The following is a 27,973-nucleotide window of genomic DNA, read 5'->3' as shown; positions in this document are numbered from 1 at the left end:
GCTGCGTGTATTTCCCTGTGGCTTGAGTGTTTCAATATTTCCACAGTATTTATAAAGGACTTAAGCCTGCTTTATAATAAAAAAAACATGAAAAGCTCACTTTTCTTATAATATGGGACCTTTAATTTCCACACTTACAGAACAGCCGTACTCCAGTGTCTGGTCAACATCTGGAGGTCAGTACTGGTAATACTATGCTGTATTCCATTAACAGTATCAATTTCATTAAAGAAAAATCTCTCTTTGCTACTAATAGTTCTGACAGACCTTCAGAGGTTTCTGGTATATTGATTTATTAAGAAAATGTTGGGACAATATGACAAACACAAAAATCTGTTTTCAGTATTGTTTAATTGAATACCGTCAACAAACAGTAACTTAGATGGAAAACATTGGTTGGTTATAAATTGTCTAAATCATCAAATTTAAAGAAATCTTACATTAGAATAACTTGTATATATTTCATGTGTGTTTGAAAACCTTTAAAGGTAATATATGTAACTTTCAGAAAATCCTTGTTATTAATGACACCCATGGCCGTTAAGTGAACTGCAGTCAGCATCTCTGTAGGCTAGAGCGATCATCCTGGGCATCAGCCAAAAGAGTGACGCGACATTACATTACAATCATATATCACCTTTACTATCTTTACTTACTTCATCAGCTAACGTTACGATGCAAAACCATCTCGAGTCCTTAACATAGAAATCAGTCTATAGGCTGTTATAGGCACTTCAGAAAGTCTTGAATGGTCTCAGTTTTTAAGTTGCATTACAATCTGTTCATACAATGGCAATACAAAGCAATTAATAAAAATTGTTACATATAGTACCTTTAAACACATTTTTATTGGCATCAAACAAAAAGTATTTTTTCAGAGAGACATAAATCGGGTCAGCCTTAATGAAACTACTTTATCAAGAGGGCCGTGACTTACTGACTGGATTGTGTCGGCCATTCACTGAAAGACTTCCAAAGGAAGGGTAAAGGAATTTCAAAGTCCATCTTTTTATTGCTCACTCTAATGTATGGTGCTGTGCTCTGGGATGTCCTTCTCATTAGATCTATTGTTTCATTAAGTCCTCCATTGAGATATGACTGCAAAATTCCGAGAAACTCCATGGCATCGTTATTTACCCGTTCCGTGCTAAGAGCGTTATAAGCCTCTTGAATCTTCAGTTTGGCATGGTCTTTATACTCAGCCACATATCTCTTCGCCTCCTCAGTATGCTGGTTTGAAGACTGCAGAACCTCTGCATAGATCGCATCGACTTGAGGACCAATTTCCACATTTTGAGCTTTTAGATAGGTGATCAAATTCTCCGCCTTTTCAGCAATCATCGTGACGAGTTGAATAACTGTTTCATCCAGCAAACTGAATCCCCTGTGCACTAAACGTCTTATCGAACTCATAGAAGACCCTGATTTATCCATGATCTCATTTCCACTGACAACAACATCAGTTCCAGGTATGGTGAACTCGACTCCTCTGATATAGCTTGAAATCTTCTCCACGAGGTCGGCAATCCTTTGGATTGCCCTGTCAGTGGCTCTTGATACAGACTTAGCAGCTCGGGAGAACACCTCCAGACCCGAGAGATTCTCTCCAGATCCGGGCAATGTAACCCTTATGTCTCTCAAGAACTGTATGGCTTCTTCTAGCAAGACACGAATCTTGCCTTCGTGGCGTCTAATTTCTTGTCTAACCTTGTCTTTAACACCCTGCACACTCACGGACATCAAGCTGTCAGAAGTATTCCTGTACATTTCTAATCCTTGATCACTGAGGTGTTCGATTGAATTCTGCAGTGTGCTAAAAGACATAGGCGCCTCATGATAGGCTCTCTCTATGACATTGGAAACTGTGTTTTTCAGCTTCAGGCCACCACGGTTGAGATCAAAGCCAAAGTGAGCGGAGTGGTACTTGTTAATGAACCTGAGCACAGCATCGGTCATAGCAGGAATCCTGTCCTTGGTACCCTCCATCACATCATGGAGGAAGTCCAAATTCCATGACGTCTGTAAAATCAACTTCTGAGAGTTTCTCAGCGTGGCTTTGGCAGTGAAAACATCAGTATCTGTTTCAGGAGTAGACTGAAGTGGAGGGAAGAAATTGAGAAGAATAATTATTTAAACATTGTCACATTGGACTATATGGCATAAATCCATCTGTAGATTTAAAAATAATTTTCTATGGACGACCATATGCAAATAAAGCAGTTTAAAAAGTGTCTTACCGGGTACCGACTGAACAGTTTTCCATACAACTGTGACAGAGACCTTCGCTGAAACTGTAATCCAAGGAAACCAGACGATGGATAAGACATAGTTGCAGTGATGCCATCTTTGTGGGAAGCAAAGCGGAAGTTCGCATCAACAAATGTTGGGCTAGTGATGTCAACGTTGAGTGTATGACGAGACTCCCTTTAAAACAGAGAAACAGTTGTTAATAGATGTATTTTTTAGGGCATCTTTGGTTGACCTATGAGTGAGAACTCTTGTGCAAAAAAATCAGCCTTTGGGCAAAAAAAACTTACATCGAATCAGCCAGAGGGGTTTGGCGCTTCATCCTGAGAAAAAAAACCCAGCTGTATTTATATAACAGTAAATCAATTTACCTTGATCAACCAAGAGTAGTATCTAGAAACAAAACCAATCAGACGTCCTACCTAAAATAAGGATTCTCAATTTCTTCCTTGGAGTAGCTCTGACAGCTCTCCTAGCCTTGGCCAATAATTTCAAACCTAAGATAAGAGGTCTCTGTGGCCGCATTTACATTTGTCATTTCGACAGTCTCATATCAGGATTAAAAGCAGATACAATTTTATACATTTTCATTTACACCTAGCCACATATACACATCTTCTTTAACCAGATCCCGAGTGTGATTGCAATTGAGTTTGGTTTTGCAGGGCTACATGCAAATCAGAGTTAACTGATAATTGCACCAAAAGCTGTAACTGGTAACTGACAAAAATGCCAGAAGAATAACGTGTATTTTAGCAGTTTGATTACAACAATAACAGTTTAACTAGCTACTATGCATGAATCGACATGGAGAATGACGGCTAATTTCGGGTCGGTTTGAGTGATTGATTGGTGCGGATTGGCTCTCATTATGGGTCGAGTGGGTGCAGGTATTAAAACACCCCGACCGATGCATCACTAATGGGCGGAAATACATTATCTCTGTTTGAGCTGGACAGAGCGATCAGATCTCACTGGAAACACATATTAATACCAGGTGTAAATGTAATCAGATTAAATCAAATCTGGATATAATCTGGATATGAGACGCATTTTAATGCCAGGTGTAAGGCGGGTTGAAGTGAGAGTACTCTTCATATGTTTGTTAATACAGTCCTTGGTGTGTATCATATATAAGATGCAGGAAACAAATATATAGAATACGTCTACAAATTGATATGTATGAAAGCCCATTTATAACAGTAAAAGAAAACAAAGATATAAAGTTTCTTTTTTTTCACGATAAAAAATGCCCATGCATATAGAATTTTTTACATCATTAATCAATCACATTTTTAATCTTTCAATGGGCTTCCATAGAGATTAAATTAAGCAAATACATTTAATTTCCAATCTAATTGGAAATTCAAGATGCAAAAAAATATAATGTATACACTTGCCTCAGGTTTTGTGCCAAAACATGTTGCCAGTCAACATTTACATCCCTGTGAATCAAGTTGCACTTCCCATTTAGATTGATTCCTCCATTATCAAATCCAAGGGTTGCACTGGCTGAGGGGACATAAGCAAAATAAAATATTTTATATGTATATATCAATGTCTAAGATCTAGTAGTTCACACAAAACTACCCTATAAAATAAAGTAAAGTACAGTGTGTGTGTGTGTGTGTGTGTGTGCCTAACTTACCCTTGAGGTCATATTCCAAGAAGACCATGGTAGAAATACAGATGGAATTGAGTGAAGTTACAAGGCTAGAGTCCATTTTCTCCAGGTTGGCAGTTGTTGACAGACTATAAATAGGTGAGGAAACCTTCAGAGTGGCACTAAGCACTCCAAAAGATGGAATAAACACACTCAAAGGCAGATGTAAGACAGTTTCAGGGATTTCAATTTTTTGCTCTGGGATGACGATGGTTGGAAGTTCGAAGTTTGAAACCTGGTTTGTGATTTCATTTAGGCTGATAGAGTGCTCTCCAATGGTAAAGGATTTTGGTAGTCTGAAAGATGAGACTGTGATTTCATTTAGTGGCATCTTAAATGAAAGGAATGACATTTTCCCCTGCAGATACTCTGTTACGATATCGTAACTGGGCACTGACATTATTGGCAAGCCAGGCAGCATGATTTCAAAAGCTGTAGTGGTGATGACTTCAGGGATGTGAAAGTTCTTAGGATCAACTCCAAAGGTTTCCACATGCAAGTTGGTAAATGGCACATCAAAGGCTGGAATTAAGATTGCAGGGGGAAGAATGAGATGATCAGGGACATACAGGCTTTCGAATCGGGGGTCTATCCTCATTATGGAGTAGGAAATTTCTTTTATCCAAGAAGGCACTGCAATGCTAATCTCAGGGACGCTCAAAGTGATGCCGTCTTCAAATAGTTCAAATGGTATTGTATAATTCTGGCCATCCATGGTCTTTGTGTACACAATGCTGGAAGATATGTTAAGGAATTGTAAGTTGTCCATATTTGTGACCTCATCATACTTTAGAACATCCCAGAGGTTCTTCTGATATATAGGAAGCCTAACTGACTTCAGGAAAGCTAGGTGGCCTTCCACTGATCCAGTCAAGTCCACGCGTACTTCAGATTCATCATTGGACACGAGTAAATCACAAGCATGGACCAGAGATGCCAGTTGTTGCTTCCCGCTCCAAGTGAAAGACTGCTTCTCTGAGCTGATGGCAAGGTTGATGCTCTGAATGAGTCCAGCATGGCCGAAACTACTTGGCTGACTTGCATCAATGTTCAGTGTAGTCTTGAAGGTTGTTAAAGGAAAAAATTCTAGTTCTCCTTTAACAATGTGCTTTCCATTTGTGTTGAAAGACGCAAAATCAACATTGTTATTGCTGGTGTAATCAACTGTTGCAAAGATTCGCCGCAAGGAGACCTCAAGAGCCAAGTTCTTATCCACGTCCACGTGGAAGATGTTACTGTTTAAGCTTCTTTTTTGTTTCTCCTGTTTGTCGATGTTTGAGATTAAGGCAGTATTGAAAGTTGAACGCAGGCCATTGGCATTAAGGTAGAAAGAAGCCTTATTTTCAAGTTCTCCAGCGAAGTTACAACTGTTCATTATCATTATGTCTGACTTCCCTTGAGTAGAGGTCTCCAGTGACACATAGGAAGAAAGTGCTTCCAGAGCCCAGTTCACTTCAAGGTTTCCTTTGCCTACAGACTCAATCAGAGGAATCTTAAACAAGTACTTCAGTTTTTTCTTGGAAGCAACATTTGGCTTGGTCTTGCTATTTCCAGTGAGTTCCTGACTCAATTCTAGATTGAGGAAGGGTAGATTGATTTTTGCAGTGTTGGCTACAGAAGCTTCCATGATCCTTTTGGTGAGGGTAACAGTACATTCATGGTTTGCTTCCACATTGTTATGCTCCAGGGACACAGTGGTGGCCAGTTTTATTCCTCTCTTCCTCGTCAAACTGGTGGTGCCATCAATTTTTCCATTAAAAATATCAAACACAGATGTTGAGGAACCGCCGAACCGAACAACAATGTCAGACTGGTTATAAAGGTCAGCATTAGCACTTAAGGTAATCACAGTGGATTTGAAGGAGAAGCCACACGTTAAGTTACCCAAGGCTGGGATCAAAATGTTGTTCTGAATGTTTGGTAGTGTGAAAGTGGGCAGCTGTATTTCACTTAAAGTTTCCGGAACATGGACGACAGGTAACTCCAAAGATGGTAGCACAAGGGTATAGGATGGCACAGAGAAACCCAGTGGTGGAACTTTAAAGCTTGGTGTACTGACCTCCTTGGGAACAAAGTAGCTAAAGGCTGGCATTTCAGCCCTGAAGGCAGAAACCTCAATATTGAGGAATGGTATTTTGTATCCAGGGACAGTGAAGATTCTAGGAGGCAGACTCGAGGTGTCTATTTTATGTTTGATATACTGTGCCTTTGCTTGGTTGTACGAATCTTTTAGAAGTGCAATTACTTTGTCTCTATATTGTTCAAATTTAGCCTGGATGATGTTGGCATTGTCCGAAATTGCATCGTAAATTGGTTCAAGGTGTAATTCAAAGCTGTGTGTATCAGGGTTCTTGTAGTAATGAAGCTTCAGGTTTATATCGAAGGACTGTTGAGGATCGGTAAGCAAAGTTTCAAATCCAGCATTTTCCCACAGAGAGAGGTCTCTGACCTCAGGGGTCTTAATCTCAAAATAAGGTACAGTTATCTCTGGGATTGATAGAGGAACAGTCAAAAAGTCCAGATTAGCCTCTCCATTAGCTGATGAGTGAAAGAAGATGTCCATTTCATTGTTTTCTGCTGTGAAGTTGTGATTGTACTTGTATTGGTTGAATCTTGCCAAAGTAAACCAACAAGCACGCTGCTTCTCAGAGTTTAGGATGACACCATAATCATGCTGGAGATCGACCTTACCAGTAAGTTTCAAGGGGAAGAACATTTTTGAATTTACTTTATTCTTAACATCGAGCACAATCTCAAATGGATGGGCCATGAATTCCAGCGAGTTGGCCATGAATCCAGTCAGACTTCCAGTGAATTCAGCATCATGATAGGCTGTCATCGCAACTTTCAAGTCCCCAATATGAGCCTCTCCATTTAAAACCATGACACTCTTCTTGACAGATGGAACTTCAGTTTCACATCTGGCTTCAACAGTGATATGGCTTGAGATCACTGATTCAGCAGTAAGTGTTTGCTTGGATTTAATGGCCTTAGAGTCTGTTTCTCCAACAAAAGCTAACTTGGCAGTGCTAAAATTGATGTTGAATTCTACACTGCTTTTGTGTGTACCTTCATCAGAGTAGTCTTGAATGGACCACTTTCCATCACCAGTAGTTGCACCGGTCACAGTTAGTCTGCCTGATTCCATGGTGGCTGCTATATTCTGATTCATTGATGCCTGACTTGAAGTTTCAATTGCTGGGATGTCCAAATTGTGGTTGTAGGTTGTGTCTATGGCTGCAGAGATTTCATTCTTCAATGCAACTGCCATATTGTTGACCAAGTCTGCCATGTACATTTGGGTTGTGGCCTTGGTAATAGTCTTAGCCAGAGCCTCAGCAGAGGAGCCAGTGAGTGTCAAGGATCCTTCATGATCAATGGAGAAGGCCACATGTGTAGCTTTCACTGTTTCTGTGAATAGCAACTTCTTCATTCTGGGAGCTTCCAACTGAGCAGTGGCTTCAAAGGTGTGTTCAAGGGGCTTGATGGGTGATTTAGCATGAGAAGTAATAGTGGCTATAAACTGTGGGTTTTTTGGTGTGGACGTTGAGTTCTCAATCTTCCCTGTCATTTCAAGAATGTACTGTGGGGAGTTCACTCTAAATTCTCCATGGAGTTTGCCAAAAACTGGGATGCAAATGTCACTGGGAACCTCAGGCAATTTGATCTCTGGTATTGGAAGCATTGTAATTTCAAAGTCATTCAGATTTAATTTGGGGATGTTGATGGCTGGAAATTTTATTTCTGATAGAGTTATTTCTGGGAAGGTGAGATCTGGTAGTTCAGATAGGTAGAGAACTTTTAGGTCACCAAAGATTTCCTCAGGGTCAGGTGTTTGGATCTCAAATTCTCTGATTTCATCGATGATTGCAACTATCTTTGCTTTGATCTCATCAAAGTCTATGGTAAAGGCAGGAATTGTGTAGGAGTTGAGGATGGTAAACTCAGGGATTGAAATTTTTGCTGGGATACTGATCTCCTGCAGTTTGTTCAGGTTGATTGTGAATGTTGGAATGGTAAGGTCAGTGAGAGGTACTGTAAAAGTGGGAACTTCAATCTCAGCTCTTTTCATGGCACCCAGAACCCCATCTACGGTTTGCTTCATCTGGATGATGATCTCGTTGTCACTGGCCACTTTCCTGATCTTCTCTATCAGTTGGTCTAATTGCACAGAAATGTAGGCCACCACGTTGCTGTAGGATTCACTTGCTCTTTGGAGGTAAATGTACATTTCGTTTCTGATATCCATATCAAGGATTCTTTGTCGCATGTCCTCAAGGATATCCTGCACTTTCATCTTGATGTCATTGTAAAATGTAGTGTCAATCACATTTTTCAGTTTCTTAACAGTGTCAGCCACCTTTGTGTTTTTGAGTTCATCCAAATATGTGAAGATTGAACTTTGGATCTCTCTGAAAAATTCCCTAACTGCCTCAATCTTTTGCACAATCTCGTATGTTTTAACCTGCTCGTTCATATAGTTTGTAAGTTCAGCAATCTTCTTGTTGGTCTCATCAACAAATGCACTGTAGTCAAATTCCTTCATTGACTTAAGCACTGAAGAAATATATTCATTAAGGTCATCAATGCTTTTCCTATATTCAATTGCTCCGAGCTGGCTTGTCACACTGTGCAGAAGTTGCATAATTTTATCATAAACAAATTCAAAGTTGATAGATTTCAGAGCATCTACCATTGACTGCACAGTCTCTTCAATTTTGAATTCCTTGATGAGAATCACAACCTGATCCATTAATTCTTTAAATTTATCATCAAGACCGTATTTTAAAAGTATATCCCTAATGTAAGAATACACCGTATTGAATTTTTGGGGGATTGCATATTCATCAATCCAGTTAACAATAACATCATTCATAGATTCCATTACTTTTGCTATCTCTGACGAGGGGATTGTATATGATAGCTGCTCAACATACATGGCCAAATCAATTGAGAGAAGGTAATCCTTTACATCTTGGAAAAATATGTTGACATCAAGGTTCTCAATGGCTTGTTTCACTTTGGACAGTCCGTCTTTGATTTTCTCAATGATTCCATATTTAGAATCAAGTTCTTGCAGCCACGCAGCACTGCTTCCTGTGAGCTTCTGTAAATTAATCTGTCTGATGATGTCCTCGATGTGTTCAAGTGCTATGACGAGTGACTGCTTGATTCCATACTTCTCATCAAAGGCCTGAAGCTGATTTTCAATTTCTGAAAGTACATTTGTTATCTTGTCAGCAAGTTGTCCGTCCTTGACATAGTCTTTGACTGTAAGGATGAGGTCTCTCATTTTGGTGGCAATGTCCATTACCGTATTTTCCATGTTCTTTCTCAAGTTGTTCACCGCAACCTCAAAGTCATCCATTGTTACTGCAAAGTCATTGATCAAATGATCAAGTTTTGCTTTTACTAGATTCACTTTGTTCTCCAAGTCCATTTCTCGCATAAAGTCACTCACTTGCATAGGTAGCCGCTCTAACATGGCTCTCAAGTTAGTGATTAGCTGATTAATATCTAAATTGTTGATGAACTGTTGAAGTGATTCTAAGGCTTGTACAAGTGTGTTCTTAAGCTGCTCAAAAGCAACAGGAAAGCTCTCAATGAATGGGATGTCAATGATATGACAGTCACTGTTCTTGTCATACTTGAGGAAACCAGCCATACTAAATTCTTGTATTTCTGACCTTTTGTCTCTGCTCAATTTGCTGAAAATGTCATTTAACATTACTCCTGAAAACTCAAATCCAATCTTCTCTGGATTATTGTAAGTACTGATGTCCTGGTTATAAACATGGTCATTCAGTTTAGATTTTACTTTCCAGGTCAGAGATTGGTCACTTGGTGTCAGGAGGCCATCAAATTTGTTGTCTAAATTGGTGGATAACTCCCCATTTGGAAGCATATGTGTTGTTGATACCCGGCTGTCATGTGAGTATGCAAAAGCTAGGGGCTCTGCTTTAACCAACAACTTACTGTACAGCTGTCCAGTGTGCTTCCCATATAGATTAATTTCTCCATCACTGTTGACAAGAGCATCAACACTGAGGCTGAAAGGCTGTGCCATGGTGCGAACGGTGCTGTCAAAACGTAGAGGCTCAGAATTTATTTCTGCCTCACAGTTTGACTTGGAGGAAAGTCCAGCAAACTCATGTTCACAGTTGTGACTTAGCTGGGCGTCCATTACATTTCCAGATGTGCTGTATTTCATTGTACCAGCCATATCATCATAATTGAGTTCATAGGTATGTTTAATGTTGTTTTCTTCTCCGTAAGCTCCCTTTATAGTTCCACTCAGATCCATCTTAATTGGTTCAAGCTTCATGTGGCCTTCATTGTTCAAACTGACATCATACAACTTGAGGTCATTTGTCACATCAAATGACATGACAAATGGCTTCATATCAACCTTGGCGTCTTGCTTGTAGTAAACATCTTCACAGATTAAGTTGTTTGTCTTGGAGTGGAGGGCTAGGGTCCACAAAGTGAGGGTCAGTGTGTGGCTATTTTCTGTATTCATCTGCTTCAATGTTCCCATGGTATTGCCAATGAAGGTCAGAGCCCTACGGTTCAGTACAATATCCATTTTGTTTCTTGTGGTTGCATCGTATGCATGGCCCTTAAGGACACCATTTAAAGAGGCTTCGTCAGCTGTGACTTTACCCTCAATGTTCAACTCTCCTCTGCTCTCCTCAGCCATTGCTTTGGTCCTGGAGGACAGAGATGCTCCATTGTTGTCTATGGCACAAGTAAAGATATTCTCCAGTGTGACGGGGCTGCACTGAATGCTGTTAGTTCCACTTGTGGTCAGACCATTTCTGCCAACCATAACAGAAGCTTTGTGCATTCCACGACCTGTGTCAAAGGTGAGGGAACCTTCAGAGTTTAAGTCAAGCCCGTTTGAATCCAGGGATCCTGTTATAAGTGAGTATGCCCTATTTCTGTCATCATCTGCCTGTGACTCAATTCTGAGGATGGCCATATGGCTTGACACACCAAGCTCAACTTTGTTATTGAGTGATTTACCCATGGCTGTGGCAACGGCATTGCACTTTAGGGTAAGTTGTGCATCTTTATACTTGAGCTCTGCTACATGCTTGAGGACGTCTTTCTGGGCATTGGTTTTGGACACAATGTTCAACTCAGAGTTTGCGTAGACTCCCTGGATCATGTTGTGAACTTCAATTAATGGCGAGGTGAAGTGCAGGGTGGACTCTCCTCTTCCTTCTCCGTCTAGTGGACGCAGGTTGTAGCTGTTGCTGTAGGAGGTATTGGTGTAGAATGAACCCATTTGAAGCGATCCGTCCATGGTGGCATCTCCTGAGACTTCATCTGAATCTAGAGTTGAACTTGACTGAGCAGCGTAGAAGAGAAAGGCTTGCAGGCCTATTGGACTAGAGGCTTTAATCCTATAGTTGGCCCTTGCATTCAATTTGTTGGTTACCCTTAATGTTTCTAAGACACTAAAGCTTGTGTCAATGAAACTATGGCTGAAGGAACTATTCAGAAGATACTTGAGATTATCATCAGCTTTTCCCGTCATCATCCCGGTTCCTTGAAAACAGACAGACAGAAAAGATAGTATTATCTGTATCTGTAACAGCACAGGCAAAGATACAGAATAAGTTATGATGAGCACATGCTTTATGCCGAAATGTTAGTTGCTGCACCTTATTAAAAGCTCTTACTACAACCACATGCTCCAATTCACATCTTTCCTGAAAAGTTTAATTTATATCAGTAACTAAATATGCACAAAGTTTTCAAATCTTATCCATCATGCCTTTTTCTCTTAACAAATATAACAAAACACCCAAACCACTATTCATTAACTATTAAGAACTGGCGTTTTAAGAAGACCTTTACCTTCAAGTTTGTATGACAGTAGGTTGAAGGGTGATTGGCCCATAGCCTTGTACTGTGCAATGTAGCTTGGGACATCAACAGTGGTGTTGCCCCCAGAGATGGAGCCTTCCCAGTTGTAGACGTTGCTATTTATCTTGGTGGATACTTCTGCCAGACCGAGAAGGGGGACAGTGAAATCCAAAGAAGGCGGTATAGTGAATGATGGCAGTGGATAGTTTTTGGCCGGGATATTTAGGCCTATCTCTGGTATAGCTATAAGGGGAATAGACAGAGTGGTTGGGATGTTCAGTTCTTCTGACTTTTTGCCTCCATGTGGAAGAGGAAGTGAGATGGCCATTTTATCTTTGTTGAACTGGTATCGGAACAAGCTGTCACTGTTGAAGTAAAAGAAAATGCAAACTCAATATTGTTCAAATTTTGGACTTTGCATCTGAAAATGTATTAACAAACTGCAGATGGATGGGGAATTCATGCTCAGTAATACCTAAAATCAAGTAATGTTCTTAAAGTCCCCATGAAATGAAAAATACATTGTCCCAGTTTTAATCCTGTGTCCTTTTGTTAACTGTTCATTTACCTCCTGTTATATGCCAAATATATGTTAAACAAACTGTATTTTTACATCAAAAATCTGATTAAAATCAGAAAATGACTTTTCTTTTTCCTGTAAACGCTTTCAAATGTTTGATGACTCATCCTGCACTCAGAGGTGTTAAATAAAATTCATCCAATCAAATGAGACTTTGAGCAGTTAGCCAGCCAATTGTTTTCTGGATCGAATCAATGTACATTCTTTGATCGAAGTAGCTAACAGAGCAGTATGGAGAGTATGGAGAAAATGTGTTTTTGGATATCAGTGGGCAAAAGTATCTTGAGTTAAACTCTAAGCCTGCACACTTTTTAGCGACCCAATCAAATGTGAATTATTTGATTTAAATCCCTCTTGTAATACACCGCTCAAATATTCTGTTTCCCTGTGAGATAAGTCACAGTACAGCAGCTAGAGACGCTGTAACTTCCTTTTCATGAGGACATTAAACTCTATTGTAAACACTTACGAGTGCATGAACAGTTTCTCAGGCAGGGCAGGCAGGGTGAGATCTGAGGTGCTCCTCTTGCTTCGCAGCTTTGCGAGATAGGGGAAGCGTGCTGTCAATTTCTCTAACCATATATCACCTGCCTTCAAGGTGACATGAAGATAGACAACATTTCACTTAAAACAAAAACTGTAAAGCTTGAGAGCACTAAAGAAAAATGTAATGCATATAATAAAAAAAGACCATATCTCTGGTTCTTATCCTGTCTTAACTGTCCAACGAGTCCAACAATGTTATAAGAGTGCGATACTAAATCAGAGTACTCTTTTAAATAAAACATGTTTGCACTATCCACACCAAAAACTAGTCAGTGACATACTGACTAGTCTTTGGCCCATGGACTAACTTTTCACCAATATGCTTTAATCTTTGAAATATCATAAAGGACAAACATAACAACCAATCGGTATTGAAAACACTAGCTCCTTTAAGAAGGTAATAAGTGTCAAATGTCAAAGTGCTACCTCGAATCCTTTGGTGATTATGTGACGAAGTTTAATATCAGTCTTTGCCACTTTCTGGTCCAGGATAGTATCGATGAGCTGTTGCAGCTGCCTGTGATGATCCTCTAAATTTGGGATCAGTTGAATCTCTGAATTCAGGTCCGTTTTCAGCTCCACCTCAAACCTGTCATCATCTGTAAAGAGAATATCCAAATGCACCACAATATACGAATGACTGAATGTTCTACAGTACATCTGTCTTCTGTGTTAAAGCTGTGAGTGATGGCTGGAATTTACTGTATTTGAGGGAAGCTTTCTGCTGGTAGGATGTCTCAGGGAGGTTGATGACTGTCTCTATGTCCATGAGCGCAACCTCATCGCTCCTCAGGGTTGCAGTGACTGAGGCATCAGTTTTCAGAGAGGGAATGGCCATCTGGAGTTGCAGCATGGCATCCTTCATCATGGCAAGTCTACATTTAAAACAAAGACATATAGGTTGGTAAGACTGGTGTTGGTGTTTCTCATCCTCTCATACCTACTAAAACAAAATAGTGTCAAGCAACCAGACAGCATAGCTGAAACTTCAGCATTGTCTATCATTAGGAAGGATTGAAGGCTTGTAGAACTATGTACCTTGTGTGTCCAACAAGAGTGAACTGTGGGATGTTCCTGTTGGTGACGTCAATAGTGATACCTCTCATCTTCTTTCCTTTGGCATCACTGTCAGTTACAGCCAGCTTGATGCCTGCCTCCACATCATAGTCGGGAATGACAACCTCGGTGGTGAGAGTGTTCTTGTTGCGGTTGTATTTCATAGACGCAGTGACCTCTGACAAATCGCTCCCTAGTAGCAGCAGAAATTAAACTCAGTGGCAACCGGTGGCTTCAACATCTATTAAGACAGGTGCCCATATCAATGTCATGGATGCAAGTGTTGAGGATGCAGTGATAAATAAGGGCCTGATCTTGTGGCACACATTCATTCATTGTGGACCATTACAGTCCCAGTGCATGCCCGTATACCAACCTGGGATGGTTACGCAAATCCTAGGACTATGCTCTATGTCAAACGCCTTCACAAAGTCTTTCAAATTTGGCATATGCGATATCAAATACGGCAGTTATGGTTTGGTCAAGGTTAGGGAAAGACTTTGGTAATGGTAAATAAACAGTGGTTAAGATTTGATTGCGGTTAGGCAACTAAAACCCTTGGTTAAGATTAGAAATACATTGTAGTTACTGTTAATCAAAAGGCGAACATTATTTGCAGGTCTGTCTTAAAAACAATCTCTTGCATGGAAGTAAGACCTGCTGCACGCTCATCCATCACCTCAAACTCAACAACCTTACTTTCCACCTCTCTACATAAAGGACACTACTTCCTGTATTGGCACTCAACATTGGTTGAGGTGTGGAACACACACACACACACACACACACACACACACACACACACACACACACGCACACGCACGCACACACACACACACACACACACACACACACACATTAACAGTACCTTCTGCTCTCAGGGTTAGCTTCAGAGAGTCTACTTTATGACGACCCCTTTTACCCTCTCTGAGTGTTTCGCCAGTGATGGTGGCCGTGTACTCTGAAACTTCTCCCGTCGGCTGGATTTCAACTGCAAACCTGAGAATACAAAACAGGTTTCATGAAACTCTCTAGTTAAGTGTGTTAACTACCTGGTCAATTAATATCACAGAGTACTGCATTAGAGGTAATTCAAATATCAACCAATTAAAGTAACTATTTACATATAAGTTACCAAAATAGAAACTACTTCAATAAAAAAAAAATCAAAAAGACTGATAGGATTCAAGTTAGATTTGCTAAAGTAGCTTCCTCTTACCTGCTTTCTCCGGTCATGGGATAATATGTGGTCTGGTCTATTGAAGTAGCATTGGAGTAACGCACTATTGTGCAGAGTTTCAGACCACTGAAAAGGGGCTGGCAGTCAGTTGAGTCGGTCCGGTCCTCCACCGGGGATGGCACTATTTTTGTTTCACCGGAGGACACTGACAGCAGCTTGTTGCTGCATTTATAAAAAAAAATAGAGTAGAAGTGGTGAGATAGAACAACACGACACTAGCAACCACTGAAAGTGTTTTGGTGTCATTTGGAGGTAGGTTCAAGTGCCACTGACCTAATGCTGAACAACTGAGTGTTTGACTTCGGAGCAGGGATGGACAGTCTCATCTGGTTTCTGCCCATGGTGACCTTAGCATTAAGGGAACTCTCATGGTACATATTAGTGTGCATCTCAAGCCCAGCCTCCACATAGTCTGGGATGTGCACACCCATTTGGGTGATGAATTCTAGCCCAACTGAAGGCATGAAGGACAAGTCAGTCTGCAAGGAGAAGGATACAACAGAATGACTGTAAACAGCAATTTACAAGGGACATCCACCGTAAAAAAAAGATTTGATTTTACATACAAACTAAGATGAAGAGGAGCTAATTTACCGTTGTGCTGGCAGAGGAGTGAGTCAGGCCTCCTTTGGCACCAGGTGCAAACACACCAGCTAGTGAGAACTTGAGAGGGAAGCCAGAGGCAGTGGGTAAAGAGAAGGCATTCTCCATGAAGATGTAGTGGGCGAAGACTTCATTTTCAGTGCTAGATGTCATTGCAATAAAAGCCTGTTGGAAAGAAAACAAACAGGTTGTGTGAATATGTCAGCAAATCTCTTTAAACCATGGATAGTGTCATCATGGAGGTCCACTATCAAATTGAGGCTTTTGTAAATGGCTATAACATCAGGCAAAGAAGAGCTATCGTATGAAATATTGTTGTGGGACACAATCACTCTTAGTCCACAACACCGAGTTGTGGCTTAAGTCGGTAGCTAACCTGACCAAAGAACTATTGAAGCTATAAGCAGAATTTCGGGAGCAGGACCACGCCTCAATGAGCCACTTCCTGTATTTCCTATAAATACCCGCCTAACCCACTCCTCCTGTTCCGCTCTCGTATTCCGCACCTCTCCCTAATCTCCTCATCTCTTCGTAGGGTCCCTGAGGGATCGGTCGTGCCCGGGCGCTACGGCAGATCCTCGATCGAAGCTCAACCAAACCGCATCCGACTAAGTGGACAAACCACAAGCATCATCTGTGTTTACGTTCAATAAAATCGTACCTTGTTGATGGTGCGGTCCTTGCTAGTGAAACTAATGTAAATGTAATCATGCACCTGCTACATATGAACTGTAGCTTCTTCTGAGTAGGTTACCCAAAGCAATCAGATGTGTTAGAGGTAGTTATGGATAATTTAGATTAGATTTGTTTTTTAAAGTCTCAAACAAAAGTAGAAAGGCTCGTCGATACACCTGCCACCCCGAGGAAGATTGGTGCGTGGTCAGTACATGACTTGTTTTGTGGAAATAAAAATGTTTTTCAGTTCTGTTCTCCATTTTGTTCTTTTTTTGCAAAATCGATGTTCGCAAACAACATATCTGACCTGGGCAGGTAGCACCTTGATGAAAACATGGTAGTACATGGACAGAGTTTCAGCCATCTTTTTCATGTCGCTGGTTTTCATGTATCCTATCTCAGCTCCCAGAAGCCGCAGATAGGCAATGGCTTCAGGGGCTGGAGAGAAGCGCACGTCATCCATGAGCTTCTGGACACTGGATGTGATATCTTTCAGGAGATCCTCTGGGACCTGGAGAGATATTGTAAGTGTATGTGTTAGTTTCAGGCCATGCATGCACAACGAAGCTTCCATACCAAGTAAAATGTAGTTGGAGATGCAGGGTTTTATTCATGTGGTAGCATAGATAAGCACAGTTTGTATGATGTGTCCAAAAAACATTTCACCTGTCTATTTATTCTGTCTCTTTCAGGGGTGATATTATCCATAACCTTTCTTAACATCTTGGCTTTGTCACCTGCCCAGTACATGACTTTGGAGATGGAGTCAGGGAAGAAACCGTTCTCTCCGAAGAGAGCATCGATTGTTGGTTCAAATCCTGTTCCTTCAACACCAACCTTGAAGTGGGAGATTTTGAATGTTTAAAAATCTTTACAAACCCAATTTGTGTGTTTTCACCACATAATAACAAATACGCTATTGAAAACATACCTCAAAGATGTCATAGCTGTAGTCAAAAACCTTTAGCGTGGTCTCCAGCATAACCTCCTTAGGTAAGGTGTCCATGGCATCAAAGATGATGTTGCTCTGCACTGAGCCCAAGGGAGATTCTATTCTGTAATTGCTTGACTTGCCATCAAATACCTCGTTTGTGGGTGATAGCTGGTCTGTCAAGGCCAACTCAATGTACTCCCTGAGTCTTTAGTAAGGAAAATAAAGAACATTTCAGTAAGACGACACAGTGCCAAAACAACAATAATTCCGTTTTCTCTCTCAAATCAAGAGGCTGTTGCCAAAATGATTCTGTCCTTTTAATGATTCAAAACACCATTGTCACCATTATCCCACTGAACATGCTTATGTTGACTTTGATTTATTAAAGGTAAAATATACAAAAGGGGTTATCTTTAAATCTGCATCCATTGATTGAACACATTACGGTAACATTTAAAGCTGCAGTAGGCTGTATATTTTTGGCAACATGGGCAAAAATTCCATAATAACCTTTCAGCATATTGTAATTCAAGTGTTCTGAGAGAAAACTATACTCCTGCACCTCCTCGTGGCTCTGTTTTCAGGCTTTAAATCTAGCCCGTGATGGGAGACTTTGACCAATCACAGGTCATTTCATTGAGAGAGCGTTCCTATTGGCTGTGCAATCAGCTAAACCGTGCACTACAAGATGATTCTGAAAACATTTGAGGCGAGAAATAGGCATTAATGTAACATAATATTGATCCATATTTGATCAGCGCTGTTTAGTTTGACCGTTTGGTCGGAGTTTGCGAGGGATTGACAGCCAGCTCTCATAGACAGCAGATGGATAGCAGACCTCAGATCAGCTCTTACTGCTTGTTTTCCTCCGGTCGGTGAAATCTTGCAGATGCCGTTATGAGCGACGGAGGACACAGAGGAACATGATTTTTTTCAGGTTACCTGTTTCATGTACTACTGTAACGATATAGCGACCGTTTATAAAAATAACCTTTTTAATCATATTTGCTCCAATCTCGCCTACTTCAGCTTTAATCAAGTTATAGAATTACTTTGGCTAACGGGTTAGCAATAAATTGCCCATGTCCAGCAGAAACATGGCAACATTCACTTGTTTTTGTGGCCACCTAATAAATGTAAGATTAGTATTCACTCTTCCTTTAGTTCTGTTTTGATCTCCACCAACTCCTGAGAAAAATACCTGGATCTTTAGCTGCTAGTTGTTTGAATTTCTTCACTAAGTAGCTGCTAATCGCTAACTCTGTTGGTCTGTGGTTTTGTGCTTTGGTATTATATTAATATAATAAGAATTCTGACATGTGTTATTTTATCACAACAGTAGACAATTGCATGTGCCAAGAAGCTTTACATATTATTGCACAGTTAATTAACTAGCTAATATTGCTGGCCAACTACTCACTGATGCATTTGTGGCTCGCCAGAATTGTGGATGTTTTTCAGGTGGGAGACCACAAAGCTCTTGAGGTGCTCGTCCCTCACATCCTCCAAATTGTTCAGGATGTCTCTAACCAGGGCTTGGTCTGGGTTCTTCATCACCATCAGGTAGGCTGCTACACGTTTTTCAACAGGGCTCTGAGCATCCTGGTACACCTCCAGGAAAATGTCTCTGACCTGTGGTTGAGCAAATGTTAAATTACAACATCCATACTGCATATATGTGGATTTGTGAAAAAGGTCAGTTGAATACCACAACATATGCTGAGGTCATCATCACCCTTCAATGACGATGTTAAATGTGTTAGTGTGAAGCAGTCGTACCTCATCGTTAATATCCATCAACCTAAAGGCCTGTATAGCTGCCTTCTGGTTTGACAATGGAATGTCGGTTTTCTTGGCACACCGCAGAATGGAGGAAATCAGGCTGGGGCTGACAGCTTGCATGGCTTGACCCATGACACCAACAACCTGGAGATCAGAGAAAAAAAGGATTCATTTGGGGACTGCACCCATGAGTCCGATTCCCTGACAATAGCTGACCCAATCCAGAAATACAGTCAGTTAGATGCTTGAATGATTAGTACCCTCAGTACAAGGAAGGACATCTCTTTGGGGTCAGCGGGAGAGTCAGAGCCATCATCAAGGATTTCTCCTGAGCAGTCATTTAAGAGTGTTTCCATGAACATTGACACATCTGTGACCACTGGAGAAACCTCTGCGTTATAGAACCTGTGGGCCAGAGATGGAGAACATAGAATCAGATGCTCTGGTTTGGATGAAGACTAAAATGTTACATTTGAGAGTATTTCCCTCTAGTGTTCACCTGTAGCAGTGTGTAGCCTGTGTAGCAGCACAAAGGGCTTTGCTTTATTACAATTTTGCAGGTCTTTTACATTTGAAATATATAAAAATAAATATATAGTAATATTTATAAAAAAACATAACTACCACACATAACATGGGAGGAGTTTGCGGAGACCATGGAGAAGGACTTTTTTTGGCCTCAAGGACGTTCTGGAAAACCGTTAGATGACTCAGAGAAGGAAAGTAGGGCTTGACTCAGGCTGTGTTCAGCAGGAGAGGAGAACTGTGGACCTGGACTTGGGATATTGTCAAGCGGTGGAAAGAGCACTTTGAGTAACTCCTGAAACCGACCAACACGTCCTCAATAGAGGAGGCAGAGTTTGAAGACTTATCTATATCCCTGGCTAAGGTCGCTGAGGTAGTCAAAAAGCTCCTCGCGGCAAGGCGCCGGGTGTGGATTAGATTCGCCCTGAGATGCTGAAGGCTCTGGACATTCGTCGTGTGGAGGTCGGGGACAGTGCCTGTGGAATGGCAACGATGGTCCCTTGTCACCGATCCTGTTTGTGATTGTCATGGACAGGATCTGAAAAGGTGAATTACGCCCTCCGAGTTGGGAGTGAGTCTTTGCCCCAAGCGAGGGAGTTTAAGTATCTCGGGGTCTTGTTCACGAGTGAGGGAAAAAAGGAGCGGGAGATGGACAGGCGGTTCGGTGCGGCGTCCGCAGTTATGCGGGCGCTGTACCGGACCGTTGTGGTGAAGAGGGAGCTGAGCTGGAAGGCAAAGCTCTCGATTTACCGGTCCATCTACGTTCCAACCCTCACCTATGGTCATGAGCTTTGGGTATTTACCGAAAGAATGAGATCGCGGATACAAGCAGCCAAAATGAGCTTCCTTCGTAGGGTGGCTGGGCTCAGCCTTAGAGATAGGGTGAGAAGCTCAGACAACCAGAGGGAGCTCGGAGTAGAGCCGCTGCTCCTCCGCGTCGAAAGGGCCAGCTGAGGTGGTTCAACATCTGATCAGGATGCCTCCTGGACGCCTCCCTTTGGAGGTTTTCCGGGTATGTCCAACTAGTAAGAGGCCCCGGGGTAGACCCAGAACACGCTGGAGCGACTATATATCTCGTCTGGTGTGGGAACGCCTTCGGAAGAGGAAGAGCTGGAATATGTTGCTTGGGAGAGGGACGTCTGGAATTCCCTGCTAAGCCTGCTGCCCCCACGACCCGGCCCCGAATAAATGGAAGAAAATGGATGGGTGTATGGATACATAACTGACTATGTCATAACTATCAGTTTTTTAAGGCTAAAAATAATATTTTACTTACTTCTTGACTGTGTTGGCTAGAGCATACATGATTGCCCTGCTCTGTCTATACTGAGCCATGCTGAGCATATCTCGGACACGTGCGGCATCAGGATTAGCCTGTAGACTCAGCCCATAGACTAGAGCGTCCACCTCTGATGGCAACCCATCAATGGTCCTGATAGCCTGGAGGATGGCGCTGGTGCACTCCGTGGTTCCACACTGGAACAGGGCCTGCCAGGTGAGCCAGCGTGACATATCCAACATCTCAGTGACCGTCTGGCTCAGGGTCTCGTTCCTCAGAACGCGCAGGCTGGACACCAGCTTATGGAAAAGGCTGGTTCTCTTCTGACCCTGGTCTGTGCCTGCTAAAGCCTCGAGTTCCTGTAGGGTGCTCAGAACAGCGTCCTTCGTCTGGACTGGAGCTTTATCCTCAGGGTTTTCAAAGTGGAATGGCTTGCTCTGGCTGGGGTTCACATCTGTGTACACACATATTTCGTAATCATTTTGCATTTCCCAATGACAGATGTGAACTAAAACTATGCATGTTAGGCACAGCAGACATACTTGAAATGATCACTTACCAAATATTCTGTTATTGATCCTTCTGGAGCTTTGAAAGATGAAATCCTGGGTAACCAAAGATGATAATCCATTGTCCCTGCAAAACAGATTAGAAGGTGATGCAAAATGCACAACAGTATATGATATACACACAAATCTGCACTCAGATGATGACTTACTCATGGGTAAATGGCAGGTAGATGTGTTTTTCCATGCAGATGGCTGCCATGATGTGCTTTCCCTTGTTATCAAACTGGTAGTTGCAGTTTTGAGTGCTTGTAATCAGTTTAGAGATGGGGCGATGCTGGAAACAAAAATCCACAATGTTTGTGTATTAATGTTAATGTTTCAAGTCACAATCCAATTTTATTTAAATTTTTGAAAACATGTGCACCAAAATGTCACATATTTTAGACCGAAACTGGAAAGTAACCACTTTATGTACAATGATCAGCAGTTCACTGGGATGGAACCAGTTATTTTTCACCCACAAAATGACCATTTGTATACCAATTGCTCACCATTCTTGAAGAAAACTTTTTTTCTCGCATGCCTCCACATACTTTGCAAGGCAGCTGGCTTCTCGCGATAACACAAAATGCAGGAATCAAACAGAAACAAACCAAGACAAACTAATAATGAAAGTTAGCTCGCTTTCCACAACTGGACCTAAAAATATTGGATCACAACGCCTTTTGAAACTCCAAACTTTTTGAGTTTCCACAAAAAGTTTGATCTCTGATAAACCAACTTAAAGCCCTGCTTTCCATTTTAAGGTTGGCAGAGATCCAGAAAGCCAAGAAATTTAAACTCGTTGATATTTCATGATCATCTATTGGAGTCTACTGACCTTTGACCTTCAGGTACGTAGAAGAAAGCAAAGAGAATGCTCCTTTCAGAACAGTTCTACAAAGACAACATGAGACTTGATTGGCTTAATAAAGTCATACTGTCTTCGTAGAACTCCTGTTTGGAAAAGGGCAGGATGAACTATCTGTCAAATTAACGACTTCTGTGCCACTCTTCTTTCGATGAAGAAATACACTCTAGTTCTTATAACTGATGCTATTGCAACATCTACACTAACCTCTTCAGGAGCCGCTATTGTTGTTTAGAACGAACAGTCACCTCTCTGTGTCGTCTCACACACCTAAACCACACCCGTAGCTGCCAGTAGCTCTTCACTGATTGGTCCGTGCTCTGGCTGGCCGGACACAAATACATCACTTGAAGCCTGACAAGATGGATTTACGTTTTTTTAAATTTGGTCCTGCGATTCTTGCGTGATCTCGTGACATCGCGACATAGCTGCTGTGCAAGGTTATCATATTTTACTAAAGCCTTCATCACACAATAGACTTCAACTTGCATTTATACATCTCCTTTCTAGTCTCCTGACCACTCAAAGCTCTTTACACTACATGCAAGGTCCCAATCTGCCCATCAGTATCTAATCTTAATACTCATTCACACACAGATGGCTCAGCCTTCAGGAGCAGTTCTTGCTCAAGGACACTTCGATATAAGGACTGGAGGAGCCGGGGAATGAACCGCCGACCTTCCGATTGGTGGACGACCGGCTCTAACTCTGAGCCACAGCCGCCCAGTATAATGGTATTGAAGACAGTATCCAGTCGGAGGCTATGGAGGCAAGTACTCATATCTCACCAGTTTTTGCAGCAGGGCCAGGGGGCTGTTGACTAGCTCCCTGCTGTAGAACTGGTCACACTGGGACAGATCTCTGGACAGTGTCACATCTGTGGCGATATCCTTCATGACATTCACCAGGTAGTCTGTTAAACACTGGCCATGCACTGTGCTCTAAAAAAGAAAAGAAAAACAACAACAAATGAGGGATTAAGCTCATGAATATTAGCTTTGAAATACAGGAGACATTTCATTTTCATGTGCATTCATTTTATTTTTATTTTTATTTCATCTTTATTTAATCAGGCTGTCTCATTGAGATTAACATCTCTTTCCCAAGAGAGAACCTGAGAACAAGAAACATTTGGGTTGTCAGAAGATACCATGAGGCTGTTCTCATCATCCTCCATGACCGGCACCATGAGAGCTGAAACAATTCCTCTCTTAATGTTGAGGATGTTGACTGGCTCGTCCGTCTCGGCGTAAAGCTGGATACTGGTGACTTCATCCACGGTGAACTTCAGAGGGTTCCTGGGTGAAGAAAATACATCAGCCATTTAACTCAGTATAGGCTCACACTATGGAACTACCAGAGGGATTTTGCTCAGTCTGAAAACTGGACCAGACCGGTTCTGCTTGTGCATCACTGCAGATATTTGTTGGGTCGAACATCCCACGGTCTCTCCACTAAACATGTCATCACAACAACATGAATCCCAACTATTCACACTGAAGACGCATTGACTCATATCTGATTTATTGATGTTTATCAATGAATGGCCATATACCAGAACCTATAAAGCTCACTAATGAACACGCTATATCTTCTTTATTTAATCCATACAAAAAGTGTATAAACAACAATTTCTGGTTTTGTTGAGGGTTGTGTGGGGGACTATTTCTTGGCTGGAAATTCCTGGAGTGAAATTCCACTGGTTGCCTGGCAACCTAACAGCGAGGACATGATGTTTTTGAGGTGCTGGTAGCTGGATTTCATTTGGACAGAGCTAAGCTAGCTTTCCCCGTTTCCCGTTTTCCTGCTAAGCTAACTGGCTGCTGGCTGCAGCTTAATATTTAAAGGACAGTTGACAAGCATATTTATATATTTATATTTACGTGGCTACTTGGAGGCAACAGAAACAAGTTGTGACAAAATGATCACCTTTTAGGTTATGATATGGTGAACGCATTCAGACTTTACGGAGCAACATGATCATTCATGTATAGTATATTTCTGCTACTATTACTGCTATTATTATTATTATTATCATGCGATTATATCCACTGCTGCTATTATTATTAGTAGTGGTCATATTTCTACTATTATTTCTGCTATTTCTATAATCATGCCTGGTTAAATAAATAAATATAAATGTGTTACAATGCGTTTTGGAGTGACTTTCCCTGTACAGCGGAACTACTTATGGTCATAACATGGTCAGGAACATTTTGAGCAGAAATCCATTGGGCTTCTCAACAAACCTGTTATGGAAACATTTTTTGTCTTTGGTCACGTCACATATTCAACAAGACTTGTTTGATATATGATGTGTAATATAATGTGAGAAATGTTTGCTGCAGCGTGAGTCTTTCATCCTTTTTGGCCGCTCCAAGTATTGGTACCATAACATCACAAATAGACCTGCATTAACATCCACTGAAGTGCCGTTGGGCAGGGGGACAGCATCTCCAGTGCCAGTAAACCGTGCATGCAACTCACTTAAAGTGTATGTGCGCTTTACAAACAACTGTACTATTGCATGTATGTCTGATCATGTGAAGAATGTCTTGCACTAACTTTTCCATGGCCGCCTGGAAGGCCTCAGAGCCGAGGGCCTGCCTGTAGACCGGCTGGCCCTGGGGATCCATGTCAGAGACCTCGCTGACAGCACAGTCCCTGGTGTGCATGATGAATTTGCACGGCTGGGGGACTTCGATCTCTACCTAAAGATTCATGTGATAGCAGACACATAGGGTCAATGGAGAGACAGGGAGTTGAGCTCAGATAAGAACGTTCTGTTATCAAGTGACCTGACAAAGTGGGACACGTAAACATGCATGTACCTGACAAGTGACTTTAGGGCCGTTCTTCAGGTTGGCAATGCCCGTCGCACCGTTTCTGCTCTCTGTGGTGTACTGGTACACATATTTCCTATAGGTCTTGAATCTGGATGCCACTGCAATAAGGTAATGGTACCACATGGTTATATTGACTCTTTAAGATCTTTGGCTCTAAGTTCTGATCAAATAATTTCAAGCCCAACCTGCCTTTGAAGACGAGGTCATGTTCCTATATTACACCTACAGTATAGGATCATCCTGTTCATACATTATCACGTCGTAGCAGATCTTTGGACCCAGTAGCAGCTAAATGATTTTTTGGTGAACAACTTCTATTTCATAAACAGCAAAGGAGCAAGAGTCCATCAGCTCGTGCTGCTATCTCCAGAAAACAGGTCATGTCTTTGTTAGTTGAGCACAGCCACCATCGATCTGCTAGCAGGTCAATGTGTCTGTTTGCAAGAACATAGCACCCCCCCCCCCCCCCCCCCCCCCCCCCCATTCCATCTACCCTATGCACACACACTCTCGAGTCCCTCAGTGGAACTGACAAAGTCCAGAGTGTTGTAATTACATCAATTTGGGGGCATTATCAACCCTTTGAAATGTACTATATAAGTTTTGCATCATTTATATTTTTCCATTTTTACCAAAATAGTACAGAATAGTATTACAATCTCTTCAGAAAATGATGTTGAAGGTTGTGTTGATTGAGTAATGGACATTTAATGTGAATATAACTGATGTGTATTTAAAGCAACTTACACGGACATGTTGAAGTTTGTTCATAATTTTCGTTGCCGTCCTCTGGAAAACAAAGAGTGAAAGGGTCATAGAAATGATTCATCAGCATAAGTTTATTAAGGCAAGAGTATATTTTGGGTGTTATGTCCCTTTAAATCACCAGCAGTGGCAATAACATGGAGGTTATTACAGACTTTAGCACCAAGCCTTCATTTATCAATGGGTTGGTCATGGGTCTCTATTTTTTTCCTCAGGTTTCATTTGCTGCTTCTTATGTTCTGTTCTCTTACTGATTGAAAGGATAATTTTATAACACATAGATTTATATTTGTTAAACTGCAAACTGAGCAACAACTGCATCATTGTTATCTGTATATGGTCACACACTCATGTGTAAGGATACTAGTCAACACTGAAATTTAAGAAATGCCAATTCAAAACTTGAGTCCAAAATAAAAAAATATTGCTGGCTCTGTTCCATTTACTTTGCCACAGTAAGCCATGCGGGACCCTGGAGCTATCACACCTATACAGGCCTTCTTCACTGAAGACATTTTGACATGAAATGCACAGGAGGTAAATAATGAACAATTCAGGGTCCTGGTGTTGGTCATGCTGGCTCATTGCCATGATTTACTGGGACACATTCATGTTATTAACGCCCGTGCTATGATGACAAGTCAAAATGTCTGCTGAGAAAAAGGTCTTGACATTTACAAATTAGTTTGATCCAAATGACAAATTATTGCCAAAAAAATGCTCTTAAGATTTTGCACAAATTTGATTGCGATGCATTACTTCAAATGAAAATGGATTCCTACTTACGAGCCAACGTGTAGCTGCTCAGCAGCAGTAACAGACACAGCTCGCTGTAACCCATCATTGGGCTAAAGAAAAAGGGTTTCTTCCTCTGTGTTCTTCAGCCTCTCAGTCTTGACTAATACCTCAACACTTCTACATAGATCTTTTATAAGGTCCCTCCATGAGCCAGCCCTGCTGACAACCAGAGGTACACAGGACCAGCAAAGCCTGGGGGGACGTTTCAAAGTACAAACTCTGACTAGCCCCCAAGTTTACTGAGTGGTAACTAGCAGCTCTAGGTGAAGATTTATAGATTTTACTAGATACTTACTAAATACATTGTTTTTTGTTAATACAAGTTTGCACAATGAAATGCAGTTGTAGTCAATGAACCAGACTGTGGTAATGTAACAATCAACTTTATGATTTGGTCAATAACTCATGGAATATTAGACTCAATGTGGTTATAGAGAGACTACTGGTGAGATCTTATAATAATTATAATAATGTAACTGTAGCAACACAGACTTAGAGATGTATCCAGACTACAGCCTTTAATTGGACATCTCTCCTATTTATGGCATTTGTTTCTTCTGTTTTGGTCTGAACAGCCTGGTAATGACTCTGTCTCCTTTCTAACTTCAACCTATTCTTTAATATTGTCGATTTTTAAGTGACGGTAATCTTTTAAGGTAAGGCACAAAGGTAGTTGAGCTGGAATTTCTTTCCTAGACATATATCCACTCACTTTTCTGCTGTTTTCATCTCTTATAAATGCATGTATGGGTCACTATGATGACTTACTGATAGGTAGTAAAGCACAGTATAGTGTAGTGACCCTTTATAAGACTTGTATGTGTTTCTTGTTTATTTATATTATATTGTAATATATTTTATATGGCATGTTGTTTAAGAAATGATTTAAGAAAAGTGAATGAAAAGTGAATGAAATGAATTTAAAATCTGAGAATGAAACATATTTACTCAAACCTTAAGAGGACATTATACTAGCACCATCTTTTGTTTCAGATATGCAATGTTGGCCTCATTCATGTAATATCTCAAGTGTGTCTGAAAATATATAAAAATGTAAATATATAAAAAAATACTTTGGCCAGTGCAGGTATTGCAGTTTCTTGCAGCTTCAGTCTAAACCCTGCAGTAGCTGTGATGTGT

At 41.2% G+C, this 27,973-nt stretch overlaps 1 protein-coding gene across 2 annotated transcripts; it reads right to left on the bottom strand.

The window, feature by feature from the left end:
* Window positions 1-332: 332 nt before the first annotated feature.
* On the bottom strand, window positions 333-27,020 carry apoba (apolipoprotein Ba). 2 transcript variants are annotated; one of them, XM_074661614.1, is made up of 29 exons: window positions 26,822-27,020; window positions 26,018-26,059; window positions 25,256-25,368; window positions 24,990-25,135; window positions 23,575-23,722; window positions 23,213-23,365; window positions 21,724-21,848; window positions 21,565-21,641; window positions 21,003-21,459; window positions 19,462-19,606; window positions 19,199-19,345; window positions 18,840-19,057; window positions 17,417-17,624; window positions 17,152-17,322; window positions 16,793-16,996; window positions 15,802-15,975; window positions 15,481-15,686; window positions 15,187-15,369; window positions 14,836-14,966; window positions 13,950-14,160; window positions 13,614-13,786; window positions 13,338-13,510; window positions 12,835-12,956; window positions 11,777-12,150; window positions 3,896-11,464; window positions 3,648-3,759; window positions 2,538-2,570; window positions 2,238-2,424; window positions 333-2,094 (listed from the first exon to the last, which is right to left on the bottom strand). In XM_074661614.1, the coding sequence occupies exons 1-29, from the start codon at window positions 26,877-26,879 to the stop codon at window positions 934-936; spliced, it is 13,221 nt and encodes a 4,406-aa protein (XP_074517715.1). In that variant the 5' UTR covers window positions 26,880-27,020; the 3' UTR covers window positions 333-933. The 2 variants fall into 2 exon arrangements, with proteins under 2 accessions (XP_074517715.1, XP_074517716.1); XM_074661615.1 differs by having other exon boundaries at window positions 18,840-19,051.
* Window positions 27,021-27,973: the final 953 nt, after the last annotated feature.

Source organism: Sebastes fasciatus, chromosome 15 (assembly GCF_043250625.1).
Source record: "Sebastes fasciatus isolate fSebFas1 chromosome 15, fSebFas1.pri, whole genome shotgun sequence".
NCBI lineage: Eukaryota > Metazoa > Chordata > Actinopteri > Perciformes > Sebastidae > Sebastes > Sebastes fasciatus.
This window is presented reverse-complemented; position numbering and strand designations above follow the sequence as displayed.